The sequence below is a fragment of the Enhydra lutris genome, unplaced genomic scaffold, assembly GCF_002288905.1.
Source record: "Enhydra lutris kenyoni isolate GAN:26980312 unplaced genomic scaffold, ASM228890v2 scaffoldscaffold29, whole genome shotgun sequence".
In the NCBI taxonomy this organism is placed as follows: domain Eukaryota; kingdom Metazoa; phylum Chordata; class Mammalia; order Carnivora; family Mustelidae; genus Enhydra; species Enhydra lutris.
The window spans coordinates 19,291,067-19,319,010 of record NW_019154113.1 but is presented as its reverse complement, the minus strand read 5'-3'; the positions used below and the strand labels follow the sequence as shown (position 1 = coordinate 19,319,010).

Sequence of the window (27,944 nt, the reverse complement as noted above, 5' to 3'; positions counted from 1 at the left end):
ATTACAGTAGTGAGGAGGTAGTGAGCTGGACGGAATGGTTAGATAAACAGCCATAGGGGCCCTCGAGCAGGGTAATGCGACTGAGTGTGCTACTGACGAAGACTAGGTGATGCTGTTCACATGGGAAATGTGTATAATACATAGCGCTTGAAGCTCTGTGCTGGGAATAAAAGTGAGAAGGAGCAGAACCAGCGCGTGCCCAGAGATATGGAGAGAAGGAAGCGTACCCGAAGCGTATTGGAGTGCTAAGATGATAATTGCCTTTTTTTCCTTCTTTTTGTTTCGCATATTTTCTGCAGTTTAGTTAAATTATATTTATAAAGAGAGAGGAAAAAGCCAGCTCAAAAGCCAGGATCTAGGTCTTTTTGGTTTTGGTTTGGCATTGACGGGAGGATTGGTTTTCTACACTATAGGTGTTGAAAGGGATTTGTTGGTCTACCTACATTGCATGCCGGAGAGCTTGTTAAATGTGCAGATCCTTCCGCCCTCCTTGAAGTATTGTAATGTTTAGAGGTGGGGCCTTGAGAGCATTTTTAATACTCTCTGTAAATACTAATAATACCAGCTAAATCTGAGAGCCACTGATCTAAAAAGACTGTCGAGTTTTTTCCTTTAAAACTAGAGATGGGTAGAGTAAGAACGAAGAGGGAAAAATGTTTAGTTGGTATTTTCACTGAAGCTGGTGGTCACTCAATCCTTTCCTGTCAACAAAAAGTAAGTGAATTAATTTTAAAGTCCTTGAAATTTTCCTGTGTTCAGCGTGGTCATGGTTTTTGTCCTTCTTCAGATTCCAGTCATTGTTCTGTTCTGAAATGATACCTGGCCTGATTGTTACATGATACCTGGACCGAAAGGTATTGGCCAGCCGTGGAGCGTAGATGCTGTCCTTACTTACTATTGTGTGACAAAGAGGTGTCTCATAGTTCGTACTTGCTGAGTGGGGAAAACAAGTTAGCTTGAGCCTATTTTTATTATGTTTACAGATTGAATTAGTTAATGTTATAAAAACCTGCTTGTTTTGATCTGCCTGACCTTGAAGTGATGTTCTTCGTTGTTCATTTGAGAAACGCTGTGCGCCCTTGTGCCAGTCCCTGTTTCAGATGTTGGATACGGCAGTGAACAAGCAAAGTCCCTGCCCTCAGGTAGTTTATAATCTAGTAAGGAGAAGCAAAGATAAAATGTCAAGTACTGATAAATATGTTAAAGAAAAATGATCAAGCTCTGAGGGTAGGAGCATTCTAAGCAAGGCAAAGCATGTCGGAGGTCCTAGATTTCTCCTGCTGGAGGAACTTCAAGAATAAACCAGTGCTGTTTGAGCAGAATGAATCAGGGGGAAAGTGGTAGAAAATGAGTTCCAAAGGAGAGTCCGGACAAGGTTGTGCAGGGCTGGATAGCCTATGGAAGGACTTTGGTGTGTGGTGAGAAACATTTGGAGAGTTTTCAGTGTGGATGTGATATGATCTGATTTACATTTTTAAAAACTCATTTGGGCAGTTGTTTGGAGATTAGACTGGGGAGGAAGTAAAATGGGCATCAGGGAGTTGAATTAAGATGCTTTTGCAGTAGTCCAGGCAAGAGGTATGCTACTGGGTTATATCTACCAGCTTGGGAGTGATAGACGGGATAAAAAGCGGTCAGACTGTGGATATATGATTGATCTTTGAACCACGTGAGTTTGAACTACGTGGGCTTACGTATACGTGGATTTTTTTCCCCACCAAATGCAGTATAGTACTGTAAATGTATTTTCTCTTCCTTAGGATTTTCTTTCTTAAAAAAAAAAAGAAAAAGACTTTATTTATTTGAGAAAGAGAGACAGGATGAGTGAGAGGGAGAGAGAAGCTGAAGCAGACTTCACACTGAGCACAGAACCGAACATGGGGCTTGATCCCACAACCACAGAGATCGTGACCCAAGCTGAAACCAAGAGTCCAATGCTTTACTGACTGAGCCACCCAGGCGCCCCAATGCATTTATTTAAAAAAAATTTTTAAAGATTTTATTTACTTATTTGAGGAGAGAGAGAGAGAGAGAACAGTTGCACAGGCAGGGATAGGGGCAGAAGGGGAGGGAGAAACAGATTGCTCACCGAGCAGCCCCGATGTGGGGCTCCATCCCAGGACCCTGGGATCATGACCCAAGCCAAACCCAGACACGCTTAAACAACTGAGCCACCCAGGCACCCCTTCTTCCTTAGGATTTTCTTGATGACATTTTCTTTTCTCTAGCCCACGCAATTGTAAGAATACAGTATATAATAATACAACATACAATATAATGTGTTAATTGTTGTCAATATGTCTTCTGGTCAACAGTAGGCTATTAGTAAAGTTTTGGGAGAGTTATATGCAGGTTTTCAGCCGTTTGGAGGGAGGGGGATAGGGAGTGGAGGCCATGCCCCTAATGGCAGTGTTGTTTAGGGGTCGACTGTATTTTGTAAAGGTATAACCAAGAAGACTTCTAAGGCATTCAAAAAGAGTACAGCCAGAAATATGAACCTGGAGTTGAGGGAAGAGCTTCTTGCTGAACATAAATTTGAAAGCTAAGAGTGAATGGTCTTTAAACCATAAGACCAAATGGGGTTACCCAGGGAGGGGATGCGGTTGTGAAAGAGGTGCCAGGATGAGCCCTGGGGGCCTCTACCCTGTGGAGTTGTAGCTGAGGAGAATAAGATGACACTGAGACGCCGCTGTCAGTGAATTAGACTGGAAAGCAAGGAGCCTGGGATCTTGAAAGTCAAGTTGAAGAAAGTGTTTCAACCAAGAGGGAGTCCTTAATGAATGAGTCAGTAGTGATCCAAAGGTTCTTATGCACGATCTTATGGTTTCTGTAATTTAAGATCAAGTTTTTGCCATAGCTTTTTATTTTATTTTTTTTAAAGATTTTATTTATTTGACAGAGAGAGAGAGAGATCACAAGTAGGCAGAGAGACAGGCAGAGAGAGAGAGGAAGCAGGCTCCCCGCCGGGCAGAGAGCCCGATGCGGGACTCGATCCCAGAACCCTGAGATCATGACCCGAGCCGAAGGCAGAGGCTCAACCCACTGAGCCACCCAGGCACCCTTGCCATAACTTTTTAAAATTTTTACTAAATATAACTTAAATTAGGTTAGAAAACCTTTAATCTTTAGGGTGGGGGAAAAGGAGTAGTTTAATGACATATCATTTCTCCTGTGCTCTTGTCCTTAAAGGTAGTAAATGAGGGCTGAAAGGTTCATTTTAAAATACAAAGAATTGGGGCACCTGGGTGGCCCCAGTTGGTTGAGCATCTGACTCAGTTTCAGCCCAGGTTGTGATCTCAGGGTCTTGGGATCACCGTCAGCATTGGGCTCTGCGCTTGGTGGGGGTTCCGCTGGGGGTGCTCTCTCTCCATCTCCCTTTGGCCTTCCCCGCAGCGCACGCATACTCTGTCTTTTTTTTTTTTTTTTTTAAAGATTTTATTTATTTATTTGTCAGAGAGAGAGAGAGGAGCGAGAGCGAGCACAGGCAGAGTGGCAGGCAGAGGCAGAGGGAGAAGCAGGCTCCCCGCTGAGTAAGGAGCCCGATGTGGGACTTGATCCCAGGATGCTGGGATCATGACCTGAGCCGAAGGCAGCCGCTCAACCAACTGAGCCACCCAGGCGTCCCTCTGTCTTTCTCTCAAATAAATGGATAAGTCTTTCTAAAAAAATACAAAAACCTGTGGTAATTGATTAATTTTTAGTTATATTTTGTAAACCTTGGCTTATTTTTTTATTATAGCAATTTTAATAATTAAATAGAAGGTAAGAAACTTATAAGTAAAATACGAGCCAACATGGTTCCTGGATTTTTAAGTAGTCTGTTTTCTCATTAGAAGTGAGTGTGGTTCCTCAGTTGTGTTACATAGAAACTTGTACTGAATTGTCTGGGCGCTTAACACGCACCGGTTAATGCTTAGCCGTGTGCCCACACCAAGCTAGGTATTGTAGAAAAATGCACATAGAAAGTATGGGAAACACAGAGTTCCATTTCTTTTTTTTTAAGATTTCATTTATTTGACACAGCGAGAGCACAGGTAGGCGGAGCGGCAGGCAGAGGGAGGGAGAAGCATGCCCTCCAATGAGCAGAGAGCCCGATGCGGGGCTCCATCCCAGGACCCCCGGATCATGACCTGAGCGGAAGGCAGCCGTTTGACTGAGCCACCCAGGGGCCCCCCTTTTCTTATTGTTAATAGAACATCATTTATAACTTGCATTGCTCCAGAAAGAATTTAAAATATCTTAAAAAAACACAAAAGGTAAGAAATAAAGCCAAGATGAAGCTAATATAAAAATGCATGCTATAGGTAAGCTAGAAATTTAAATTTTTTTTAAAGGTTTATTTATTTATTTATCACAGATCACAAGTAGGCGGAGAGGCAGGTGGGGGCGGGGGGGAAGCAGGCTCCCTGCTGAGCACAGATCCCAGATGAGGGGCTTGATCCCAGGACCCTGAGATCACTACCTGAGGTGAAGGCAGAGGCTTAACCCACTGAGCCACCCAGGTGCCCCTAAATTTAATTGTTTTAAAGATTTTATTTATTTGACAGAACAAACACAAGTGGGGGGATCAGCAGAGGGAGAGGGAGAAGCAGGCTCTCCACCAAGCAGGGACCCCAATGCGAGGCTCATTCCCAGGGCTCCTGGATCATGACCCGAGCCAAAGGCAGTTGCCTAATCAACTGAGCCACCCAGCACCCCTACAAATGGAATTTTAGTTGTTTAGCAACTAACGGAGAAAGAGAAACCTAGCTAGTCAGTACAGTTCGTAGTGTTTGTCAGATTAAAAACAAAACAAAGTATCTGCTTAGTGAATGCACAACTCTATCTGATAATCTGACCAACGAGAAAATGCTTGTGAGGTTTGCTCATAAAGAAGGCATTACTGAAGTCAACAGTATCCTCAGTCTGTCTTTAGATGTAAATGTTTCTTTAAAATATTCCTTGCTATAAGCTAAAGGTATATTACCAAAGTGGAATTTAATAAAAGCAGTTTGAATGGGCGTGTGTGTGTGTGTGTGTGTGTGTGTGTGTGTGTATCTCAAATAGAAGAGCCTAAAAACAATTCTCTCTTGTTCCTGGCGTGTTCTTCCCACCCTCTCGTCATCCTTTAGTCTTATCTCAAGCAGACATTTCTCCAGGACGTTTTTGCAGATCTCACTGACAAAGCCCCTGGTTACAGATGCCTGTAAGACCATGTCCTTCAACATGGGCGTTTGTCTCCTTGTTGCCGCGGCACATACAAAGGCAAATGGTGATAAAGGCCCCACATTTCTGCTCTTTATTTTATAACTCTGGTATTTTGCCTGGAAAAAAAAATTAAAGCAGATGTAAAGATTCTTCCTACCTTGCCCTTTAAATTAAAATGTCACAGGTTTCTGATTCAAGAAGGGAACGGAGCATGCAGTAGGCCTTCTCTTAAATCTGATAGAGTGAAGGGGAAGAGGTAGATGGGCTGGGAGCCAACTGTGGAAAAGGGACTGAGCAGTTGAGAGTGTGCTGCTGTTGAAAGGGAGGGGGTGACAGGACCGCAGAATCCAGAGCTCGGGGAGCTGCAGCCGGCTTCCCTGGCAGACCCCCCCCCCCAATCCCCCAGTGGTTCTAGGCCAGGGCTGGTAGGGAGATGTGTGAAATGAGAAGGTGGAGCTAAAATGTGGGAATTAATTTTTTTTAATAAAGTTTATTTATTTGAGGGGCACCTGGGTGGCTCAGTGGGTTTAGAGCCTCTGCCTTTGGCTCAGGTCATGATCCCGGGGTCCTGGGATCAAGCCCTGCATGGGCTCTCTTCTCAGCGGGGAGCCTGCTTCCCTTCCTCTCTCTCTCCACCTGCCTCTCAGCCTACTTGTGATCTCTGTCTGTCCAATAAACAAAATCTTAAAAAAAAAAAAAAGATTTTATTTGTTTGAGAAAGAGAAAGCAAGAGATCGCGCTTGAGCGGAGGGGGAGGGGCAGAGTGAGAGGCTGACTCCCCGCTGAGCGGGGAACCTGGTGCAGGACTTGATCCCAGGACCCTGGGACCATGACCTGAGCCCAAGGCAGCCGCTTCACTGACTGAGCCACCCAGGCGCCCCCGGCGGAGTTGACGTGGAGCTTGCTTACAGATGCACCGTCGGCCAGCTCTTGCAGACTAACCGCTAGGGACAGCCTCCTGGCAGGCTCTTCTTAAATAAACTGAACAAACTGCCTGGGAGAGCTTAGGGACTCTAGAGTCATGGCATTAGGGGGCCCAGGCACCAGTCAACAGGCCTCCCACACGCACAGAGCTCTCAGCCAGCCTGTTTGCTTTGGGGATGCTTTTACCTGGAGAGTAGGCCCATCCACACAGCAGCAAGGGAACCTACACCGGCTGCTGGAACGCCGAACTGGAGACCGCCATTGATCACTGACGTGTGAGGGCGTGAGAATGTGCACCACCGAGACCCAGAGCAGCTGATCCTCGGAACCGGGAACAGAAAGGAACCTGAAACACTCTGGTTAATATCACCTCGGAGGCTTGAAGACGTTTTTGCCCCATGAAACCAAGACACAGTGCCGTGGAGGAGAAGAGGCGTGACTAAGAAAGAAGCAGGAATTCTTAGAACGTGAGCGCGCGCTCCTGGGGGGAATAGAAGGCCAGGAGACAACGGCACGGACATCTTCTGAAACATAGAGGGAGCGGCAGAGAGGAAGAAATGAAGCAACGTAAAATAAACAGCCAGCATTTGCCAAGGCTGAGTACTTGTCAGGCACTATTTAAAACATTTCATTTTTTTCAGTTTATACTAATCCTCACGAGAGCATGATGAAGGAAATGCTGTCACTCTCTTTTCAGAAAGGAACAACGATGATAGTTTGTTTCCAGTCCCAGAGCTGGCAGTGATGGGACGGGCTCAAACCGGAGCCTGAGGTCCTGAGAACACTCAGCCCTCACCTGGGGGGCCTGCCAGTCTCACCCTGGAAGCAGGCCTGGGCCCAGAAGCAGCGGCTTCTCTGATAGACCGTTTCCCCACCTTCCCCGTGCAGGGTAATAGCCACTGCCTGCCTTGTGGGAGCGCTGAATCAACAAATCAACAAATGGTGATTTTCTCTCTCTTTTCTGTCCATCCCCCTTCCCCTGACTGCAAGCGATGATGCCTTACTTCCTTTTTAATTCCCTGTATCATCACAATGTGGCACGTAACTTTAAGGAAAATATTATGAGGGTAATACAGCCGGTTGACTTGACTCTCTAAAAAGGTTTTGGGGAAAAAAATTTTTTTAAATGGTGTGATCCTGAGAATCAGCAACCCTCACTTTGAAGGCTGAGCTATAGAGGAGAATGAGAACGAATAGTCTCAGCTAGAGATAGTTGTAAGCACAGAGATGTTGTTAGAGGCGCACAGGCATTTGGTTAGGGCGACAGGCTGGAGGCTGTCATGGGCTGGGGTTTCATCTTGAGTGGTGATAATGGAGACAGGAATGAAAGAAGAGGAAGTGGAACAGTAGAGGGTGGGGACATGAGTTAGAACTTCCTTCCTTCACTCCAGTGTAATAGAGGGTTCGGAGACATGTTAATGTTAATGGGTTTTCTTATTTTCTTATCTTTATTTTCTTTCTTTCTTTCTTATTTTCTTATTTCTTATTTTCATATTTACATTAATGTTAATGGGTTAATATTAATGGGTTTTCTTGTTTTATGACTTGGATCCTAGCAATATACATATAATTATTCTGATGTCTTTAATATCACTAAGATGCAATTTTTAGAAGATTTATTTATTTGAGAGAGAGAGAGAATCTTAAGCAGACTCCCTGCTAAGCATGGAGCCCAATGTGGGGCTCAGTCCCATGGCTGAGATCATGACCTGAGCTCGAATCAAGAGTCAGATACCCAACCGACTGAGTCACCCAGGCGCCCCACTAAAATGCAATTTTTATTCTTCATGCCATCCTTCTCTACGGTCCCCCACTCCCGGCTTCCTGTATATAGTTGAGAACTGGGCAGTATATACAGGGTCTCTGAGGAGCCACAAAAGAGGCCTAAAGTTGATAGGCAAAAGCTCCCAAGATCGCTCAAGAACTGTCCAGGCTTTCACTGAGAATCTTCTGCCTTATTTGCAGTTCTGTGAAGATGGTCTATCCAGCAGTCTAACAGTTAGAAGCAGCAAACTGGGAGGAGGCAGTATCGGACTGATAGTGTTTTGAGAGAAAATTAAACCTAGATACCCAAAAGCACAAAACAACATGAGTCGTTTATGATATCATTAAATTGTTTTATTCCTCCAAAGACTCAGTATGCTGGTCTTCGGGCATTGTGCTAGTTTGGGAATAACAGTGAAAGGTTAAAAGATGCCCAGAATAACAAGACACCATTATCAGCAAATAAATGAATGTTTTGTCATCTAGAGATGTGAACTTCAGCTACCTGTACATTTGTTTAAATGAACATCCTTTGGTGAAGGAGATGTAAGTGAACCACTGCTGCCCTGAACTGCGGTGGAGTGCTAAAAGACCTCTGAAAATTTGGTTTAAGAGAGATGGGTCTGTCTTGAGATCTCACTTAACTTCAGTTTCGTTAGTAAAATGGAGACACTACCTACCTCTCGGGCCTGAGTAAGAATAAATGAGATGACGTATGTGCAAATGCCCTGTGGCCTACAAAGTCTCATATCACTATCAGGTTGTTTTTCAGTTTGCTCATTATCTTTTAAAACATTCCTCAGAGGTTTCACTCTGATGGATTGCTTATCTAAAATATTAATCGCCATCTCTGTCATTTCCCAATTGCTTTCCAGATTTCTGTATTCAGATGAAGTTCAAATTGGCCCAGAGACAGTTATGACCACTCTGTATACTGCTAAGAAATATGCAGTCCCAGCCCTGGAAGCTCATTGTGTGGAATTTCTCACCAAACATCTTCGGGCAGATAATGCCTTTATGTTACTTACTCAGGTAAGTAAATGTAGCTTATATGTGTATCATCATAGTTTTAAAGATTGAGTATAACTACATATGAGTATTTCATATTTCCTGGAGAATTAGTTCTAGATCATTAACTTAAAGTATATGTAATTATTTTTATAGTACCATTCAGGGAACTATATCAGATTCATAATGCTTTTAGAATAGAAAAGCAAATTAGAGTCCATACAGTATCATATAGGTGGAAAAATGAAGCCTTACGTTAAGTAGACTCAAAGATATACAATTCTTTATGGTTGGAGTTGGAATAAACCACCATTGTCGTTCTTGGTATGATTTGAGAGTATGATGATAGCATGAGGTTTTCTGGACATCTTTGGTCTTAATTTTTGTTGGATCTGGAGTAAAAATTGAGGTTTCAAGTCCAGAAAAGTTCTAAGATTTACTGTCTTTGGACTTAATCTGAAAGCTTGGAGGAGTTAGAATTTAAGATTTATATGAAATACTCTTTCTCTGATATTTAAACATTTTCACTAAATGGCAGTATATATACAGAGAAGTACACATTCCCGTAAATACACAGGCTGATGGATTTTCATGTACTGAACACATCTATGGAACCATTAACCAGTCTTTACCATATTATTTGGCATTTATTAGATGCCTGTAATTTGAACTTTATACTTTAGCTATAAATAAATCACTGTTTTTCTCTTTAGACAAATTTATAGTACCCTTATATGAATTGTTTTAAAAATTCCAAGATAAGGGCGCTTGGGTGGCTCAGTCGTTAAGCGTCTGTCTGCCCTCAGCTCAGGTCACGATTGCAGGGTCCTGGGATCGAGCCCTGTGTTGGGCTCCCTGCTCTGCGGGAAACCTCCTTATCCCTCTGCACTCCCCCTGTTCATCGTGTTCTCTTTCTCGCTGTCTCTGTCAGATACATAAATAAAATCTTTTAAAAAAAAATTATAAGCTAGCCTACAGCCATTTGTTAAGGAGTGAATTATGTCTCCAAAATGTATGTGTTGAAATCCTAGTTCCCAGCACCTCAGAATGTGATCTCATTTGGAGATAGGGTCTTTACAGGGGTAAGCAAGTTAAAATGAGGACAAAGAAAAAAAAATTCTAAGCTGATAATATGTAATCCTATTGAGTATTAGTGTTGGACATACTCACAGATGTCCCCTAGCTCAACCCTTTCATTTTCCAAATGGAAAAACTAAAACCTGGGCTGCTGAACTGCAGGCTAGCTGGGGCCGGAGCCCCAGGCTCAGGGTTTCGGCCTTGCATCCATTCTGTTGCATAGAGAATGTCTGGTGGTACCTTCTATTGTTGGGTTTTTTCCCCATCTCCTGTCATCACACGTGTGTAGTTATGGAAGAAAGAACATGCTGACATACGGACGTAATCTCAGAACCGATGTCCGTATATAGCCTGCCCAACCCTGAGCTGGTCGCTTTGCATGTATCAGCTCATTAACTTACCGCAGCACGTGGTAGAATTACCACGGTTACGTGCGTTCCAGCTCTGCTGTAATTTACTGTTATCCCCTTTTGGACGATGAAGAAATGAAAGCTCAGGGAAGCATCTTACTTAACATTAGACAGCAAGTGGTAAAACGAAGATCGCAACCTTCAGCCGGTGGTGGCTAACGTGCGGTGTATTGATGGCGTGAGGGCAGCAGAACGCACTGGGTGACGCCTGTGCGCCAGCCCCTCGTGTGCCGTCTCGGCAGTAACTTTGGGAGGTGCAGATGTTCTGGGGGAGCGTTTTCTTCCTGTCCCCATTTTATGGTTAAGGAGATTGAGGCAGAGACATGAAATAACCAAGGTCATAGAACTATGAGGCAGCGTCTCCCTACATTTCTCCCTCTCCTGAGTATGTGGTGAAGATCTAATATGGCAGTAGGCATTCATAAGATTCTCTGCTGTCCAAGGCTTTTAAGGTATGTGGAGAGGATCACTTAATTACTTTTATTTTAAAAGTTGAGTGAAAAATTCAGAAACCAATAAACTAAACCGTGAGCACAGTACAGTTTCTAGTTCAGGTCCAAGGTGGAACCTGAGAGTCTGGATTTCTCACGGGCTTTCAGAGGACCCCCGTGCTTCTGAACCACACTTTGAGTAGTAAGGGTTAACACATGTCACTAGGAGAACAAAAAGGAACTTTTCAGTGCTCTATTGGTCTGAGAACCCAGTACTATTGCACATGTTCATTGGTGGGGTCATGTGACTTAGCCCACAAAGTGTCATGTGAATTTATTATTTCAGCCAAGTGAGTCATATGAACTGAACATGTTCATTTATTTGAGAGGACCTGTGCCAGCTTCATGCTAACACAAAAGGCCAGTATGCTGTACCAGCATGGGTTAGACAGGGGAAGAAAACTTTTTATGAAGTTAAACAACCATACTGATATTTTTTCAGAGATAATGCCAGACCCAAACTAAATTTTGGGAAAATGTATTTTACTCTAAGTAGCAACACTAGATCCCATAGGAAACTTAATATTACCTGTGTAACCTGAGGAGTAACTGAAATATTGCTATTCTGAATAAAATAATTTTTACCAAAAATTGAAACACAAGTTTTTACATAAACACTAACTACAAATATAGTTGAGTTTGCCCGTTAAAATGCTTCCTGATATTAGAATTTCATTTGATAAAAATGTACTAGTTTCCATATTTTAAAAATGCATGAACTATGATCCTAGACTGGATCCTCTTCCAGAATGAAAAGTGTTATAAAAAAACATTGGTTTGGGGCCCATGTGTGGTGCAGTTGGTTAGGTGACCACCTCTTGGTTTCGGCTCAGGTCATGATCTCAGGGTCATGAGATTGAGCCCTGGGCCAGCTCCGCAGTCGGCTCGAGGTCTGCTTCAGTGTCTTTCTCACTCTTCCTCTGCCCACCTGCCCCCCTGTTCCCCTGCACATGTGTGTGCCCTCGCTCACTCTCAAAAAAAAGGTCCATTGGCAAAATTGAAATACAGTAGATAAAAATATTATATGGTTATTTGCCAAAGTTAATCACGATGGGTTATATAAGAGAATATTCTTATTCTTAGGAAGTACATACTGAAGTATTTAAGGGTAAGGGCAGGGATGTGTGTCATTTATTCCTGAACAGTTTGCCTCAAGTACACATGCAGACACTATACATTGCCTGTTTTCTTACGCATTATTATCCTATTTATATATATATGTATATGTATGTATAAATACAAATATGTATATATATGAAATGTGTCTGTGTGTGGAGAGAGAGTGCAGTTGATGGAACAAGACAAGTAACATTTAGATGGGTAAATCTGGGTAAAGGTGTATGGGTGATCTTTTCACTTGCAGCTTTTCTGTAAATTTGAAATATTTCTTTTTTTGGAAAGTATTTCTGAATTTAAAAAATCTAAGAGAAAATTACAAGAAAGAGTTAATTTTATTCTAGATCAGATTTTATTTTTTTTGTGGAAAAATTTGACTAAGCAAATTAATACAAGGCCAATATATAATCTAGGAATAGCATTTTCAGACATGTTCGAGTATTCTATAATTTTAAGAAATATTCTACTGACTTAAAATACATACATATTTTATGTATGTAAATATATATCATGTGTTATGTATCTTTTATTTATTTATTTTTTAAAGATTTTATTTATTTATTTGACAGACACAAGCAGGCAGAGAGGCAGGCAGGGATAGAGGGGGAAGCAGGCTCCCCGCTGAGCAGAGAGCCCGATGTGGGGCTCCATCCCAGGACCCTGAGATCATGACCTGAGCCGAAGGCAGAGGCTTAACCCACTGAGCCACCCAGGTGCCCCTATCTTTTATTTTTTTAAAAAGACTTTATTTTAGAGAGAGCGAACGAGCGAGCAGGAGGGGTGGCACAGAGAGATGGAGGGTGAGATTCTCAGGGAGACTCCCCACCACACGCCTAGCCTGATGTGGGGCTCTGTCTTATGACCCTGAGATTGTGACCTGAGCCAAAATCAGGAGTCGGGCTCTTAACCGACTGAGCCACCCAGGTGGTCCCATATATATACCTATTTTAAATTTAATCCACTGTTTCCATTGCTCTCTTCTTTCCCCCATAAAACACAAGATAATAGTTGAGTTTAGGGACGTTTATTATTCAGTGGCATCTGAGTTACTGAATCCCTTGAAAATGGATTTTATTTTATAAATAAATGAAGACTCATCAGTCATGCCAGGTATTGCCTAGTTAATTGGCAGTATTGTCTGCAGGATTCTGCGTGACCCGGGGTGAATACTTCCGTGTGTTTTGTGTTTGTCCATACTGTTAAATGTAAATAGATCTGATCCTAGGCCAGGCTGAAAGCTTGGTCATCGGCATACCTGTTATCATCACATCTTTTTTCAGCATTTTGTTGGGTTTTTTTTAAGATTTTATTTATTAGAGAGAGAGAGAGAGCACGAGCGGGGTGAGGGCCAGAAGGAGAAGCAGACTCCCTGCTGAGCAGGAACCACCCCCCCCCACCAAATTGGGGCTTGATCCTGGGACTCCAGGATCATGACCTTACCTGAAGGCAGACACTTAACCAACTGAGCCACATAGGTCCCCCAGTGTTAATGTTTTTTAAATCTCATTTGAGTTTGAATTTTCTGCCCCTTTCCTCCACGACTGACTTTTAAACTTGTTTTTTTTTTAAGATTTTATTTATTTATTTGACAGACAGAGATCACAAGTAGGCAGAGGCAGGCAGAGAGAGAGAGAGGAGGAAGCAGGCTCCCTGCTGAGCAGAGAGCCCGATGCAGAGCTCGATCCCAGGACCCTGGGATCATGACCTGAGCCGAAGGCAGAGGCTTTAACCCACTGAGCCACCCAGGTGCCCCTAAACTTGTTTTTATTTTTGTGTTCTTTTGTTTTTGTTTTTATTTTATCTTTTTTTCTTTTAAAGAGTTAGCAACCCAGGATAGGAGGCAGAGAGGGGAAGAGAGAGAGAGAGGATTTTAAAAAAATATATATTTTATTTATTTATTTGACAGAGAGAAAGATACCACAAGCAGGCAGAGAGGCAGGCAGAGAGAGAGGGGGAAGCAGGCTCCCCACTGAGCAGAGAGCCCGATGTGGGGCTCTATCCCAGGACCCCAAGATCATGACCTGAGCCGAAGGCAGAGGCTTAACCCACTGAGCCACCCAGGTGCCCCAAGAGATAGAGGATTTTAAGCAGGCTCCATGCTCAGCACAGAGCCCAGTGTGGGGCTGGATCTCATGACCCTGTATCATGACCTGAGACAAAAGACGCTTAACTGACTGAGCCACCCAGGTGCCCCAAACTTTTTTTTTATTAATTGTAATACGCACCCTGATTAACCACATTATCAGCTTGACTTCTGACTTCTTAAAGCCCAGATAACTTTTTTTGGAATCCTGCAGCACAGTTCTGCTCAATTTATGCTGGGATTTCTTTTGTTTGTCAGTGTTTGTGGGATTTGTTCATATCATTGTGCGTGGCTGTAGCTCTCTCTTGTGTAGGATTCGGTCCTGGGACTATATGCTTTTCTGTTGTTGGGCCTGCTTTTTCCTCAGGCACCCAGAGCTCGCATGCTCTGAAACTCTTGTACTTCATTCTCTCTCCACAGTCAAGACGGAAAATGGAAGGGGAAAGAAATCTGTTTGTACTGGTATGCTTGACAGTTGATACCATTTGGTGAAAATATCCTAAAACTCGGATTTAAGTAATGACTTTACAGTATAACTAGTTGGCTCATGTTAGGCAAGTCAGTATACCTTTGGATCCACATCTGGAAAATGGGATGATAATGTCTGCCTCATCTAACCTAGAGTGTTTGGTAATGATCAAAATAAGAATAAGAACCAGGCAGTGTGTATATATAGGAGCATATGAAAAGAAAAGTAACAAGGTTGCCAGTGGTCTAAGCAAGGCCTTTGTGCTTTTGGCTTGTCATTTCTGGCTACAGAATGGAAAGTTTTAAAAATAGGTACACATTATAATGGTATTTAAGATAGGTGTTTTACATGATTAGCAATTATAACTATTTAACTGTTTGCAGTGTTAACTTTGAATATGTATGGTCTGAAAGTAAAATAACTATGAAAATAAAATAACTATCTTTTTGTATGTTTAGGCTCGATTATTTGATGAACCTCAGCTCGCTAGTCTTTGTCTCGACACGATAGACAAAAGCACGATGGATGCTATCAGCGCAGAGGGCTTTACCGACATCGATATCGGTAAGTGCGCCCGTGGGCGGGCCTCGCCGCCTCTGGACGGTAACGCCGTGTCAGTCAGCCTCGCTGCCGGGTGGGCTGTTACTGTAAAGTGGCACTTTGTACCAAACTGGGTAAGTCTGTCTCTTAAGAGTGCTGCTTTATTGTGGTGATATATTCCTAAAGGTCGTATCTACTTCACAACCTTGTAAAAAAAAAATGAATGCATACCATTGCACAACAGTATAGTCGGGTCATGACATACAGAGTGAGATGTGATTTTTCTTAAGGAAACTATGATCTAATTGGAGACGCAAGGGACACATATTGGAAATTTAAGAGTTAAGACACAGAAAATTCTGGATAGCATATGGCAAAATGTGATTTTGCCTTTTCTGAGCTAGAGATAAGAAAATAGTCACTATGCAGATCCAAAACATGGAATGATTACCTCCCATTGAATAGCGTGAGGAAAGTCTTGACGGGGAGAGTCTGATCTGGGCAGTGAAGAATGGGTAGCATTTGGGTAGTGCAGAGGGGAGGGCATTCGAGGCAGGTGGAACCACAGGAAAAAGCGGATGGGGGAGTGGGCGGTGTGCGGCCAGTCAGCCGGGCTGCATGGGACTGGCTAAGGACGGTGGAGGAGTTTGACTCTTGTTACAGGAGAGCTGAGAGAGCTGGCCCAGGCCTGTGACCTGAAATACTATCTTCATCATGATGGACACAGTGTATATTCGATATCTGTGATTGTCTGTTATTATCTATCTTGCTGGCAGACAGAAAAAAGCATGGCCAGGGAGCACACCCCCATCTTGAAAGCTTTGGCCGTGAAGTGGAACCGGCGTTTTCACTCCTCATTGTCTCAAATTCAGTCTCACGATCCCATGTAACTTCCGAGGAAGGTCAGAAAGAAGAGAAAACAGCACCCGCTGCTGCTTCTGTCTGTGCCTGACCTAGTCTCCTGCCGTGCTCTGCCATCATTCTCTCCCTTTCATATGCACTGGCTAGGGTCATTTCTCTTTTAAGCCTTTGTGTTTATTGTTCCATTGATTAGAATCCTTTCCCCCTGAATCTGTATGTGGCTTCCTCCTTTATATTATTCCGATACCGAGTTAAACGAGACCTGAGACAGAGCACCTTAGACCTTAGGGACACCTCAGACCTTAGTCCGAGTAGATACCACATTCCCCTGAACTATCTCTGTGCTGTTGCTCTGACTGATTTTCCTCATGATACATTTTACTACTTGAAATTCTTAAGTATTGTCTGTTTATGATGGTTGTCTAGCTTCCCCACCTAGATTATAAACTTTTTTTTAAGGACTTTATTTCTCAATAATCTCTACACCAAACATGGGGCTTGACCTTAAAACCCTGAGATCAGGAGTCATGTGCTTACTGACTGAGCCAGCCAGCTACTCCTGACTGTCAACTCTTTTGAAGGCAGGGACTTTGCCTTGTTTACCATGGTGTCTCGAACGCTGACGACAGGAGAACATAGTACGTGCTGAGTTAACATTTGCTCACCAACTGGACTGTCTAGAACGTTGCCTTTCCTTCCGCCTTGGCTAGTTCACTCAGTCTTCACGTCTTGGCTCAAATTCTACTTCTGCAGTGACTCCTTTCTGAAGAGCTAACGTCCCACCCTCTTCAGTGACAGGGATGTCAACATCCCATTGACAGCATGTCTGCCTGTCCGTCTGGCAGTACCTTGGGAAGGATTTATACTCATTTCGCATCAATTATCTGAAGGGCGAGGGCTAGATTCCTCCCCGCTATACTTAGTAGGCCGCTGACTGGATGAAGGAGAGCCCCAGGCACCACCCACATTGCTGAGGAATCACTGCTTCATCCTGATTTTCTTCCCCAGAAGGGGTTGGCAAGTACTTCTTTCTGGGTCTGACATAATACTGTTTGCATCTGGGTGGCTTCCTCCTGGAAGCTGTTTTCGAAGTAGCCCCCGTGGTCGGCGTGCCCTCGGAACCTGGAATCCCTGAAGGGGGTGTAGATCCTCCAAATATTGGTTGATTTGATTTGACCCCCTCAGCTGCTTGTGTTAAAATCTAGCCTTGCATTATGTTTGCAAAACAGTCTTGGATGTTTTTATGATCTTTATTAGGCTCAGCTGCCAATAGAAGACCTGTGTGTTTCCACACCCAGTCTAGTTGGCCTCCAATGCACTTGTTAAAAATTGTGATTGAAAGAGAAGCCTAGATGCTGAGAGCTCCACGAGCTCTTCATGCAGTTTATGGTTTTAGACTCCAGGGGAGCTTTTTCTCCTCTGGGATTGGAATATACGTGCTAGAGGGATGTGCTTGCCATTTTCCAAGTAGAGAGATACCATTTCTCTCACAGCTGTTTGCTAAGGGAAGAAGACAATAGGTCACACCGATAGGAAAAAAGCAAATTTACATTATGCTAAAGGCAGTATAATGTGCTATTTTTCCCCCTGCTGATATTTTAAGTTTTTGTGTTTATCGTTACTGAAGCTTGTCAGCATACAGCGTAGAGATTAGTAGATCCAGTTTTCCGAAGAGTGATCAGTTATGGTAAGTGTATATTCCTAACCCTTCAAGTACCGAGGCATAAGGGTTTACATCCATTTACCTGTGAAAAGTTTTATGGAGCCTTAATTTATATTCATCTGCTCAGCTACAAGAGAAGGAAAACGTGATTTAAAAAAAATACATATGTATGACCTTTTCATTTTTAACGTATCATTGAGCCCCTGCTGTGTTCTGGGGACTGCGACGTCTTTGCTGGAATGATTGCTGTGGTTTGATACCAACCAGATACTGAGTGTGTAGACCGTTACAGAATGCAATGTTAAGATAAAATTTTCTTAGGGCGCCTGGGTGGCTCAGTGGGTTAAGCCTCTGCCTTTGGCTCGGGTCATGATCAGGGTCCTGGGATCGAGTCCCGAATCGGGCTCTCTGCTCAGCGGGGAGCCTGCTTCCTCTTCTCTCTCTCTGCCTGCCTCTCTCCCTACTTGTGATCTCTGACAAATAAATAAATAAAATCTTAGGAAAAAATTTTTTCTTAGATGTGTAATATTGGGTAATTTAAGCATATTTAATGTCTTCATTGATTTTTGCTGTATTGGCATCCTTTTTATTTGAATTTTGTGATTATTCGTGCTCATTATTATGAGCATCAGTTATTGTATAGTGAAGCCCTCAGGCCTCTGAAGTGTTTTTTTTTTGTTTGTTTGTTTGTGTGCTTTTATTTTGTTTTTAACGATTTATTTATTAATTTATTTTGGAGGGGGGAGGTGGTGAGTGCAGAGCGGAGGGAGCCGGAGAGAATCCTCATCAGACTCCCCACTGAGCGCAGAGCCTGACTCAGGGCTCGAATCCCATGACCCCGAGCTCTTGACCTGAGTTGAAGCCAAGGGTTGGATGCCCAACCGACTGAGCCACGCAGCTGCCCCTGTGTTTTATAATCTTCCTCATTGTATGAAAGACTCTTGACTCCAGTGCTTTTCAGACACCTGCATCTACTTTCCAAATTTCCTCTCTTCTCAGCCCCTGTTGTGGGCAGCTGTCATTTTACTGTAGTCCGCTGGCCTCTAAGGCGCCCTCTGGACTTCTGCTTCTGGTCTATTGTAGAGAAACCAAGTTGATTTTTTTTTTTTAATTTTATTTTTTTTTAAATTTTGCCTCTGATAAAAGGAGAAGGATTCCAAGTGAAGGCCTGAGTTCCGGGCATGACATTTATACTTGGACATCAGATAGGGAGTTCAGACTGAAGATGTCCCGGATTAAACTCTAGATCACACCTTTCACCATCCCTCAAAACCTCCTTCACAGGCTTTCCCGTCTCAGTTGATGCCCCTGTCATCTGTTCGTTGTGTAGACTGTAAAGTCGGGAATTATCCTTGACCCTCTCCGTCACCCTCTATATTCAGTCTGTGAGGACATCACACTGAGTCATCCTTCCAAATGCATCCCGAAGCTGATCGTTTTCACTTCTTCCTGCTGGTCCTGGTCGTCATCACCTCTGACCTGGCTCAGGGCAGGAGCCTGCTAACTGATCTCATTTCCACTCTGCCTCCACTAGAGTCTCTTCTCAACACGGCTGCCAGCGTGGTCCTTTTACAACATAAAATGTCACAGCCCGCAATCCTCTAGGGGTTTGGTTCCCCTTCCCACGCAGAGTAAAAGCCAAATGATCTGTAGGGTACTGTAGGATTACACCTCATTGCTCCCCATTTGTGGCCTCATCGCTGACCACTTTTTTCCCTCTTGCTCACTGCAGTCTGTACACGCTGGCCTCCGGGTTGGTCCTCACACTTGCCAGGCACACGTTCATATGCGGGCCTTTGCACAGGCAGTCCTGGCACTCCTTCTGGCTAGGCCTCTGTTTGGCTGACTCCCCCACGCCCCCAGATCAAGTTTTACTAGCTCAGGTGAGCCACCCAAGCCGTCCTATTTTAAACTGTACTTACGGTTCCCCTTACTCTGCTCTTGTCCTACACTTATCATCTAACATAATAATGTTTACCCCCATTAGAATTTAAGTGCCATAAGGCAGACCTTTAACTTTTTGCTCAGTGATGTATCCTCAGCATCTAGAACAGTGCCTGACACATAAAGAGTACCTAATGGGGAGTATTTGGGGAATGAATAAATGGTTATCTGTAGACTTTGTGAATTTATGTATGTTACTAATTTGAAGCCATTTTCTCTGACTGACCTACTGTTAATCTTACTCTGGATATTGGGGTTTGCTTGATAAATGGCACAGATACACAAGGAGATACTACACCTGAGTTTCCATGTATGATAAGGAGTTGAGGGTTAACCTTATAACAATTTTTTTTAACGAAAACTTGGCTGTTTAATTGCTTTCATTCTTCAATGTTTTTCTATATAGAGTTTATAGTTTTAAGTGTCTAGCCTGTTTTTTATTGAAATTTGAAAACTTAACGTAAGGCTGTTTGTTGGTATTGTTTTGTTAAAGAGCAAAATATTCCTAATTTGCTTTATTTTTGTATTTTACTTGTAGACACACTCTGTGCAGTTCTGGAGAGAGACACACTTAGTATTAGAGAAAGTCGACTTTTTGGAGCTGTTGTGCGATGGGCAGAAGCAGAATGTCAAAGACAACAATTGCCCGTGACTTTTGGAAACAAACAGAAAGTTCTAGGAAAAGCACTGTCCTTGATCCGGTTTCCGCTGATGACCATTGAGGAGTTTGCAGCAGGTAGGGCTACACCCTGACCAGAATCTGTGTGCAGCCAGCTGTCCGCCAGCCTTCCTGTGCAAGAGGAGAAGCAGCTGGTGTTTAGGAGTTTTAGTCCCATGATACGTGAGTGTGAGTGTGTGTGATTTCATCTACTTCTCCTGAGAGCCCTTCAAGATAACATTATACGTTATTTATTTTGACATGTGCATTGGGTTCTTTTTCCCCCTCAGAGTGGAGTTGCATGCAGGTTACTTTAGTTTCAGGCGCACAACAAGGTGATTCTGTTCTACAAGGCCGTGTGCTCACCACAGTGTAGCCACCGTCTTTCACCACGCAGCACTATGACAGTGGCATTGACCGCATTCCCTATGCCGAGTCTTTTGTTCCTGTGACTTCTTCATCCCATAACTGGAAGCCTGGACTCCCACTCTCCTTCACGCATTTTGCCCAGCACCCACCCCCCGCCCTCCGGCAACCACCAGTTTGCTCTCTGTATTTATGGGTCTGATCCTGCCGATCCATTTGTTTTTATGTTTTTGTTTTTTTAGATTCCACATGTATGAGTGAATATAGGTTATATTTTTAAAATACTATGAGTATATATAAAAATCATATTTTTATAGATTAGAGAACTGAACCTGAGAGGTATTAAGTGCCTTGCTCAAGGTTATAATGATAGATCTTTCTGATTCTTAAGATCAGTGCTGCTTTTTTTTTTTTTAAGATTTTATTTATTAGAGAAAGAGCATGGGAGAGAGAAAAAGCAAGCAAATATGAACAGGGGAGGGGTGGGGGAGCAGGAGGGGCAGAGGGAGAGGGAGAAGCAAGGCTCCCCACTGAGTAGGGAGCCCACACTCGGGACTCGATTCCAGGATCCCAGGATCATGACCTGAGCCGAAAGCAGACGCTTAACTGACTGAGCCACCCAGGTGCCCCTGTTCGACGCTTCTGATGTAAAATCAGAGAGACCCAGGGGTGCCTGCGTGGCTTAAGTATCTGCCTTCAGCTCAGGTCGTCTCTGGGTCCTGAGATCAAGCCCTGATTAGGTTTCCTGCTTGGCGAGGAGTCTGCTGCTCTCTCCCTCTCCCCACCTCCCCACTGCCTGTGTGCACGTGCTCTCTCTCTCTCAAAGAAATAAATATCTTATTAGTACAGGGTGCCTAGGTGGCTCAGTGGGTTAAGCCTCTGCTTTCAGCTCAGGTCATGATCTCAGGGTCCTGGGATGGAGCCCCGCATCGGGCTCTCCGCTCAGCGGGGAGCCTGCTTCCCCCCGCCCGCCTCTCTGCCTACTTGTGATCTCTCTCTCTGTCAAATAAGTAAAATCTTAAAAAAAAAAAAGAAATATCTTATAAATAAATATGTATATATGTATTTATGTATGTGTATATATACGCATATATATGTGGTTTTGAGTCTTCATTCTATGACCCATTCTCCTTATCCATATTGACATTGAGTATTATCTGCTTTTAAGTCATGGCCAGGTTGATTTAAAGGGAAAAGGAAATCTTATTATTGTTTAAAACTATATTTTTATTTACTGGCCATTTGTATTTTTTCTTAACATTTGTGACTTTTGTTTTTTCTGTTGGGTATTCACATTTTTCTTGTTGATTTATCATAAATGTTCTAATTTTCTCCGAATTTGTTTTTGTTGGAATCAATGTTTTTTCTTTCTGCAAACTTTTTTATTGAGGTATAACGGCCACACAATAAAGTGAACACACCTGCAGAACCACACTTGCTATCAGTATGTCATTTATTACCAGTACCGAGAAGCCTTCATCATGGTCCTCCAGGTCCCTGCTCTCCCTCCCAAAGGAGGGGCCTGTAAATTAGTTTTTCTGGCGCCTGTAAATTAGTTTTGTCTGTTTTTGAACTTCTTTAGTTTTTATTTTAAACACCTGGTGCTTATCACCCTAAATGCACACCTTAATCCCCCTCACCTGTTTGTCCTGCCTTCCCCTCTGGTAACCATCAGTTCTGAGGGTCTGTTTTTGATTTGTCTCTTTCTTTTATTTACCCCCTATGATCATTTGTTTTGTTTCTTAAATTCCACATGTGAGTGAGATCATCAGGTAATTGTCTTTTCTGACTGACTTCAGTTAGCATTATACTCTCTAGCTCCATCAAGGTCATTGCAAATGGAAAGATTTCATTCTTTTTTATGGCTGAGTCCTATTCGTGTGTGTGTGTGTGTGTGTGTGTGCGCGCGCACGCGCGCGCATGCATCACATCACATCACATCACATCATCTGTCTCCATTCATCAGTTTATGGTCTCTGGGCTACTTGTGTGTCTCAGCTTTCGTAGGTAATGTTCCTGTATACACCAGGTGCATCTGTCCCTTTGAGTCAGTGGTTCTTATTCTTTGGATAAATACCCAGTTAGTGTGATTTGCTGGACTGTAGGGGAGTTCTGTTTTTAACTTTTAGAGGAACCTTCATATTGTTTTCCGGAGTGGTTGTATCAGTTTGCCCACCAGCAGTGCCAGAGGGCTCCCCTTTCTCCACATCCTCGAAGATATTTATTTCTTTGAGAGAGAGAGAGATTGAGCACGTGCACACAGGCGGGGGGGGGGGGGGGGGGGGGGGTGGGAGGAGAGCAGCAGACTCCTCGCTAAGTTAACATCAGAAGTGTCGATCGGGGGCACCTGGGTGGCTCAGTCAGTTAAGTGCTCTCTTGCTCACTCTCTTTCTCAGATCAATAAATAAAATCTTTGAAACAGAAAAAGCCTGTTTATTTTTGTTTGCTAGTTTGTTGTTTTTTTTTTAATTTTTATTTATTTATGAGTGAGAGAGAGACAGAGTGAGAGAGCATGAGAGGGGAAGTCAGAGGGAGAAGCAGACTCCCCATGGAGCTGAGAGCCTGACGTGGGACTTGATCCCAGGGCTCCAGGATCATGACCTGAGCTGAAGGCAGTCACTTAACCAACTGAACCACCCAAGCCCGTGTTTGCTAGTCTTTTTAAGAGTGAAAATACGTAAGTGAAATTTCACACATAAGTGAAATCATATGGTATTTGTTTTTGTTTGACTTACTTCACTTAGTGTCATGCCCTCTAGCTCCGTCCATGTTGTTGGGGATGGCGAGATTCATTCTTTCTTTACGACTGAGTAGTATTCCCTTTTAATATATACTGCATCCTCTTTATCTTTTTGTCTGTCGATGGCACTTGGGTTGCTTCTCTGTCTTGGCTTTTGATAAATAGAAAATCTTAATTTTAATGAAGTTCATTTATCAATCTTTTTCTTTAGTAAGGCGAAGGCTTTCTGTGTCTTTAAGAAATTTGCCAGCCTCAAGGTTATTAAGATATTCTCTTAAGTTCTCTTAAAGAAGTTTTAATGTTTCACATTTAACATTTAGATCTGTAAACCAGTTGGATTTTGGGGTTTTTTTTGTATTATTTTCTCACACATGTATATGGTATGAGGTAGAAGTTAAGGTTCATTTTTCCCCATGTAACTACATATTAAAAAACTACCCTTGCCCCATCCATTGCAGGGCCAGCTTTGTTGTAAATCAGGTGATTTTGTTTGAATTAATCTGTTTCTGGAGTGTGTGCTCTGTTCCACTGTTACATTTGTTTATTCTTGTACCAGTTCTACATAGCTTTACACCAGATCTTGAAATCTGGTGGTGAAAATTCTCCAGCTTTATTCTTCTTCAAGATTATGTTGGCTATTTTTTGTCTTTTTGCATTTTTGTATAAATAAATTTTTTACTCAGCTTGTCAATTTCCACTCCCCCCCCCAAAATCATGGGATTTTAATTGGAATTGTGTTGAATCTGTAGATTGGTGTGGAGATAATTGACATTTTTATAATACTAGTTGTCACTAATACTTATAATATTTTATAATATTTCTAGTCTGCTGAGAGTTTTATCATTTATCAGCTGCTTCTCTTCTTTTCAGATAGTGATAGAATAGTTCCCCCCTTTATTTTTGTTTTTTCAAATACGGAATTGACTTTATTAAGCAATGCATGAGTTGGGCAGCATCCCGTCTAGCAAGCAGAGAGATGCTCTTTGCCATATTTTCTTAATATGGTGAACTCCACTTGTTTTTCCAAATTAAACCTACTTTGGATTCCTTATATAAGCCAGACTTAGTTGTCATTCTTATCCTATGTTACCAAATCCAATTTGCTAAACTTTTTTAATAAATAGATTTTATTTATTTATTTGACAGAGAGAGATCACAAGTAGGCGGAGAGGCAGGCACGGGGGTGGGGGAAGCAGGCTCCCCGCTGAGCAGAGAGCCCGATGCGGGGCTCAATCCCAGGACCCCGAGATCATGACCTGAGCTGAAGGCAGAGGCTTAACCCACTGAGCCACCCAGGCACCCCTAATTTGCTAAACTTTATTTTTTTTTTTTTAAGATTTTATTTATTTATTTGTCAGAGAGAGAGAGCGAGAGTGAGCACAGGCAGATAGAGAGGCAGGCAGAGGCAGAGGGCAAAGCAGGCTCCCTGCCGAGCAAGGAGCCCGATGTGGGACTCGATCCTAGGACTCTGGGATCACGACCTGAGCCGAAGGCAGCAGCTTAACCAACTGAGCCACCCAGGCGTCCCTAATTTGCTAAACTTTAAAAAATATTTTTATGACTATTTCATGAGAGAAATTATAATTTTCCTTTCTTGGAATGAAATTGTGGAATTTTGATTACCAAGTTTCTACTGGTCGCATACAAAAGTTACGGATGTTTCTTTTTTCAGTGTTCAAGAGTTTGTGTAAGATTGGTGGTTTTTTTTCCTTAAGTGTTTAGGAAAATTCACCAGTGAGGATCTATAGAGTTCTTTGTAGAAGATTTTGTTTGTTGTTGTTTTTAAAGATTTATTTATTTATTAGAGAGGGAGCGCTATTAACGCTTATGTTCCACTAGAGTAACCTCAAATGCGTTTAGAAATCTTTGAATACATAACCAGAATTTCTCTACCTCTCTGTTACTTTACGTCCTCTAGATTTGAATGCACGTTATCATGTGAATATTGGAGGGTTAGGAATTGAAGTCCAGGCGCTTTCCTGAGGCTCTTTCTCTCTGCAGGTCCCGCTCAGTCTGGGATTCTGTCCGACCGCGAAGTGGTCAATCTCTTTCTTCATTTCACCGTCAATCCTAAGCCCCGGGTGGAATACATCGACCGGCCGCGGTGCTGCCTGCGGGGCAAGGAGTGCTGCGTCAACAGGTTCCAGCAGGTGGAGAGCCGCTGGGGCTACAGCGGGACCAGCGACCGCATCAGGTAGCTGCCTTGTTCGGGGGCCGGCTTGAGGCTCCCGCTGCAGATCGCTGACCGGGTTTTGTTTGCGACTGTGTGTGATCCGCGGTCCAGAGTCAGGGAGGCACAGCCGTCTCCTCGCGGACCGTGACTGCGAGGACCTCTCAGGAAGCGAGTGAAGGTAGAAAGGTTTGGGGCGGGCTTCTGCGGCCTGGTCTCTGTTCCAACGGCCACTGCTGGGCAGCGGGCTCCGCACCTTCATTAAGCAAACCCTTGCTCTTAGGGCGTCTAGCCTGAGCGTTCCCTTTGCACGGGAGGTCACAAAAGCTTGAATGGGAAAAAAAAATCAAAGAGTCCTGAAAGACACATGGATATAAACCTGTTGAGGAATTTATCTTTGCTCTATTGTGTTTTCTTTAGGTTAAATATCAAAATAGAGTAAGTACCAGTTTTCGTAAAATGGATTTTTACTTAGGTGATGGCACTTTAGTATCAAACGAGGAACTAATAGTAAGTTTGTTAAAAGATAGAATTCTGAGGGGGAGGACTCATAATTATTGGGTGAAAATGGAAATAAATGCATTTGGGGACTACTTAATCATTCACAATGAGAATATTATATAGGAAAATTTATGAGATGAGGCCAAAGTCACACAAAAGGACAGTAATAATAACCTTCTTTTAATAAATAAAATCAGGGTAGAAATAAATAATTTTAAGCATTCAGCTCAAGTAGCTAGAAAATGAATAGCAAAAAAAAAATAGAGAAGGGAAATGGAAAAATGTAGAAATTGATGAATTTAAAACAGTAGAATTAAGAAATCCATAAGCTGGTTTCTTAAAAAAATCAAAATAAATAAACCTCAAAAATAGTAAAGGAAGAAAACATACATTTAGCATTAATAGTGGGGATATAATATAATCATATACTAAGGCAATTTTTATTTTACTTCTGAGTTTACTCTGTGCTAATAAATTGAACATCTCGATGGAATGGATCATTTTATAGGCAAATATAAATTATCAGAATTGACTGGAGAAGAAAGCCTGAATAGACCAATTACCAGTGGAAGGAATTAAAAGTTATCAAAGAACTGTCCCTTCACAAGGTGGTTTTTACAGGTGAGTTTTATCAAACCTTCAAGGAACAGGTCATTTCCTTGAGGCTTAAAAGGAGAAAGTACTTCTTGGTTAATTATTAAAAGAAGCATAACCCTTATACAGGAGTCTGATGAGACAAAAATATGTCTAGGTCAGTCTCATTGCTACAGAAAGAACTTCTGCATAAGATACCAGTTTCTTGAACCTAGCAATACCTCAGAAAACCAGTACTGTATGAGCTAACAGGGTGTATATGAAGATTGAAAAAATGGCTCAGTATTAGGAAATACATTAAATACCCATTCACCACAGTAGCAGACCAAAGGAAAAAAGGAATGTGATTGTTTCAGTAGGTATCAGAAAGACTTGATAAAATCTCACCTTCATTCCAGATGTAAGTGTTCATAGACTTGGTCTAGAAAAATGCTTTCACATGATAGACTGTCAAAACCTCAGGAGAGCAGTGCTGGCCAGCCTTGCTGTGTTCCAGCAGTATTGTAATTCTGGGTGATGGGATTTTTTTATGATTGTCATAAAGAGTAAGGAAATTAGAGCCTTGAATACTGGAAAAGAAGAAGTCTTTTTCATTATTTGCAGATGACATTATCTACATTAGTACCAGTTCTTTTTTATAATAAAATATTTTATATTCCCTCTTTACTAAACTGATGAAATTCATAGACTGTATGCTTCACACATTGCTTTTAATTGCCATGATGACCTAGTTGTAATGGAGTGGTAACCATAACTGAGATCGAGTAAAAGCCGTGCTTCAGTCTGTGGGCACTGGACAGACAGAAGCAGGCAGTCCACGCGCGCACCAGCGTGCCGAGACCACTATGCTGGCGGGAGACAGGTGTAGCATCCTGATGTGTCAAAAACCAGGAGCAGTGTTGCTGCTAATCGTGTCATTTTTTTTAAAGGTTTCAAATAAAACAAAATACAGTCACTCCTATTTATTTTGTTTACAGATTTGCGACTCGCTGACTCGCTAAAACTTATTTATACTCCCCAGATCAGTACTTGCGGTGCTTTCTTAAGTCACAGGAGAATTTTTGGGGGCTGGGGACTGTGTTCCTATGTGAGGTCACACAAGAAGATGCTCTGTGCCTTCTTATTTTCTCTATCCTGTGCGAACGGAGATAGGAGAGGGCAGTGCAGGGTCGTGCAGGCGTGCAGGACAGCCTCTGGGCCATGTGAACCCTAACTCTGCACCTGTTGGTGGGGGACCTCAGGCAAGTCATGGAACACTTCTGAACCTTTGTTTTCTCTTTTGTAAAATAAAGAAAATGGAATATACTACGATGAGCTGTTTTTAGGATTATAACCCATGTGAGGGGTGCGTGTGTGTGTGTGTGTGTGTGTGTGTGTG

General features: G+C 42.7%; 1 protein-coding gene across 1 annotated transcript in view; it reads left to right on the top strand.

The window, feature by feature from the left end:
* The window catches only part of LOC111152568 (BTB domain containing 1), a 39,397-nt gene that overhangs the window by 1,904 nt on the left and 9,549 nt on the right, over positions 1–27,944 (top strand). Inside the window, exons 2-5 of the mRNA XM_022511050.1 lie at positions 8,751–8,907; positions 14,988–15,093; positions 20,076–20,273; positions 25,303–25,495. Of these exons, the coding sequence (XP_022366758.1) occupies positions 8,751–8,907; positions 14,988–15,093; positions 20,076–20,273; positions 25,303–25,495 (654 nt within the window). The remainder of the gene's footprint in view (positions 1–8,750; positions 8,908–14,987; positions 15,094–20,075; positions 20,274–25,302; positions 25,496–27,944) is intronic.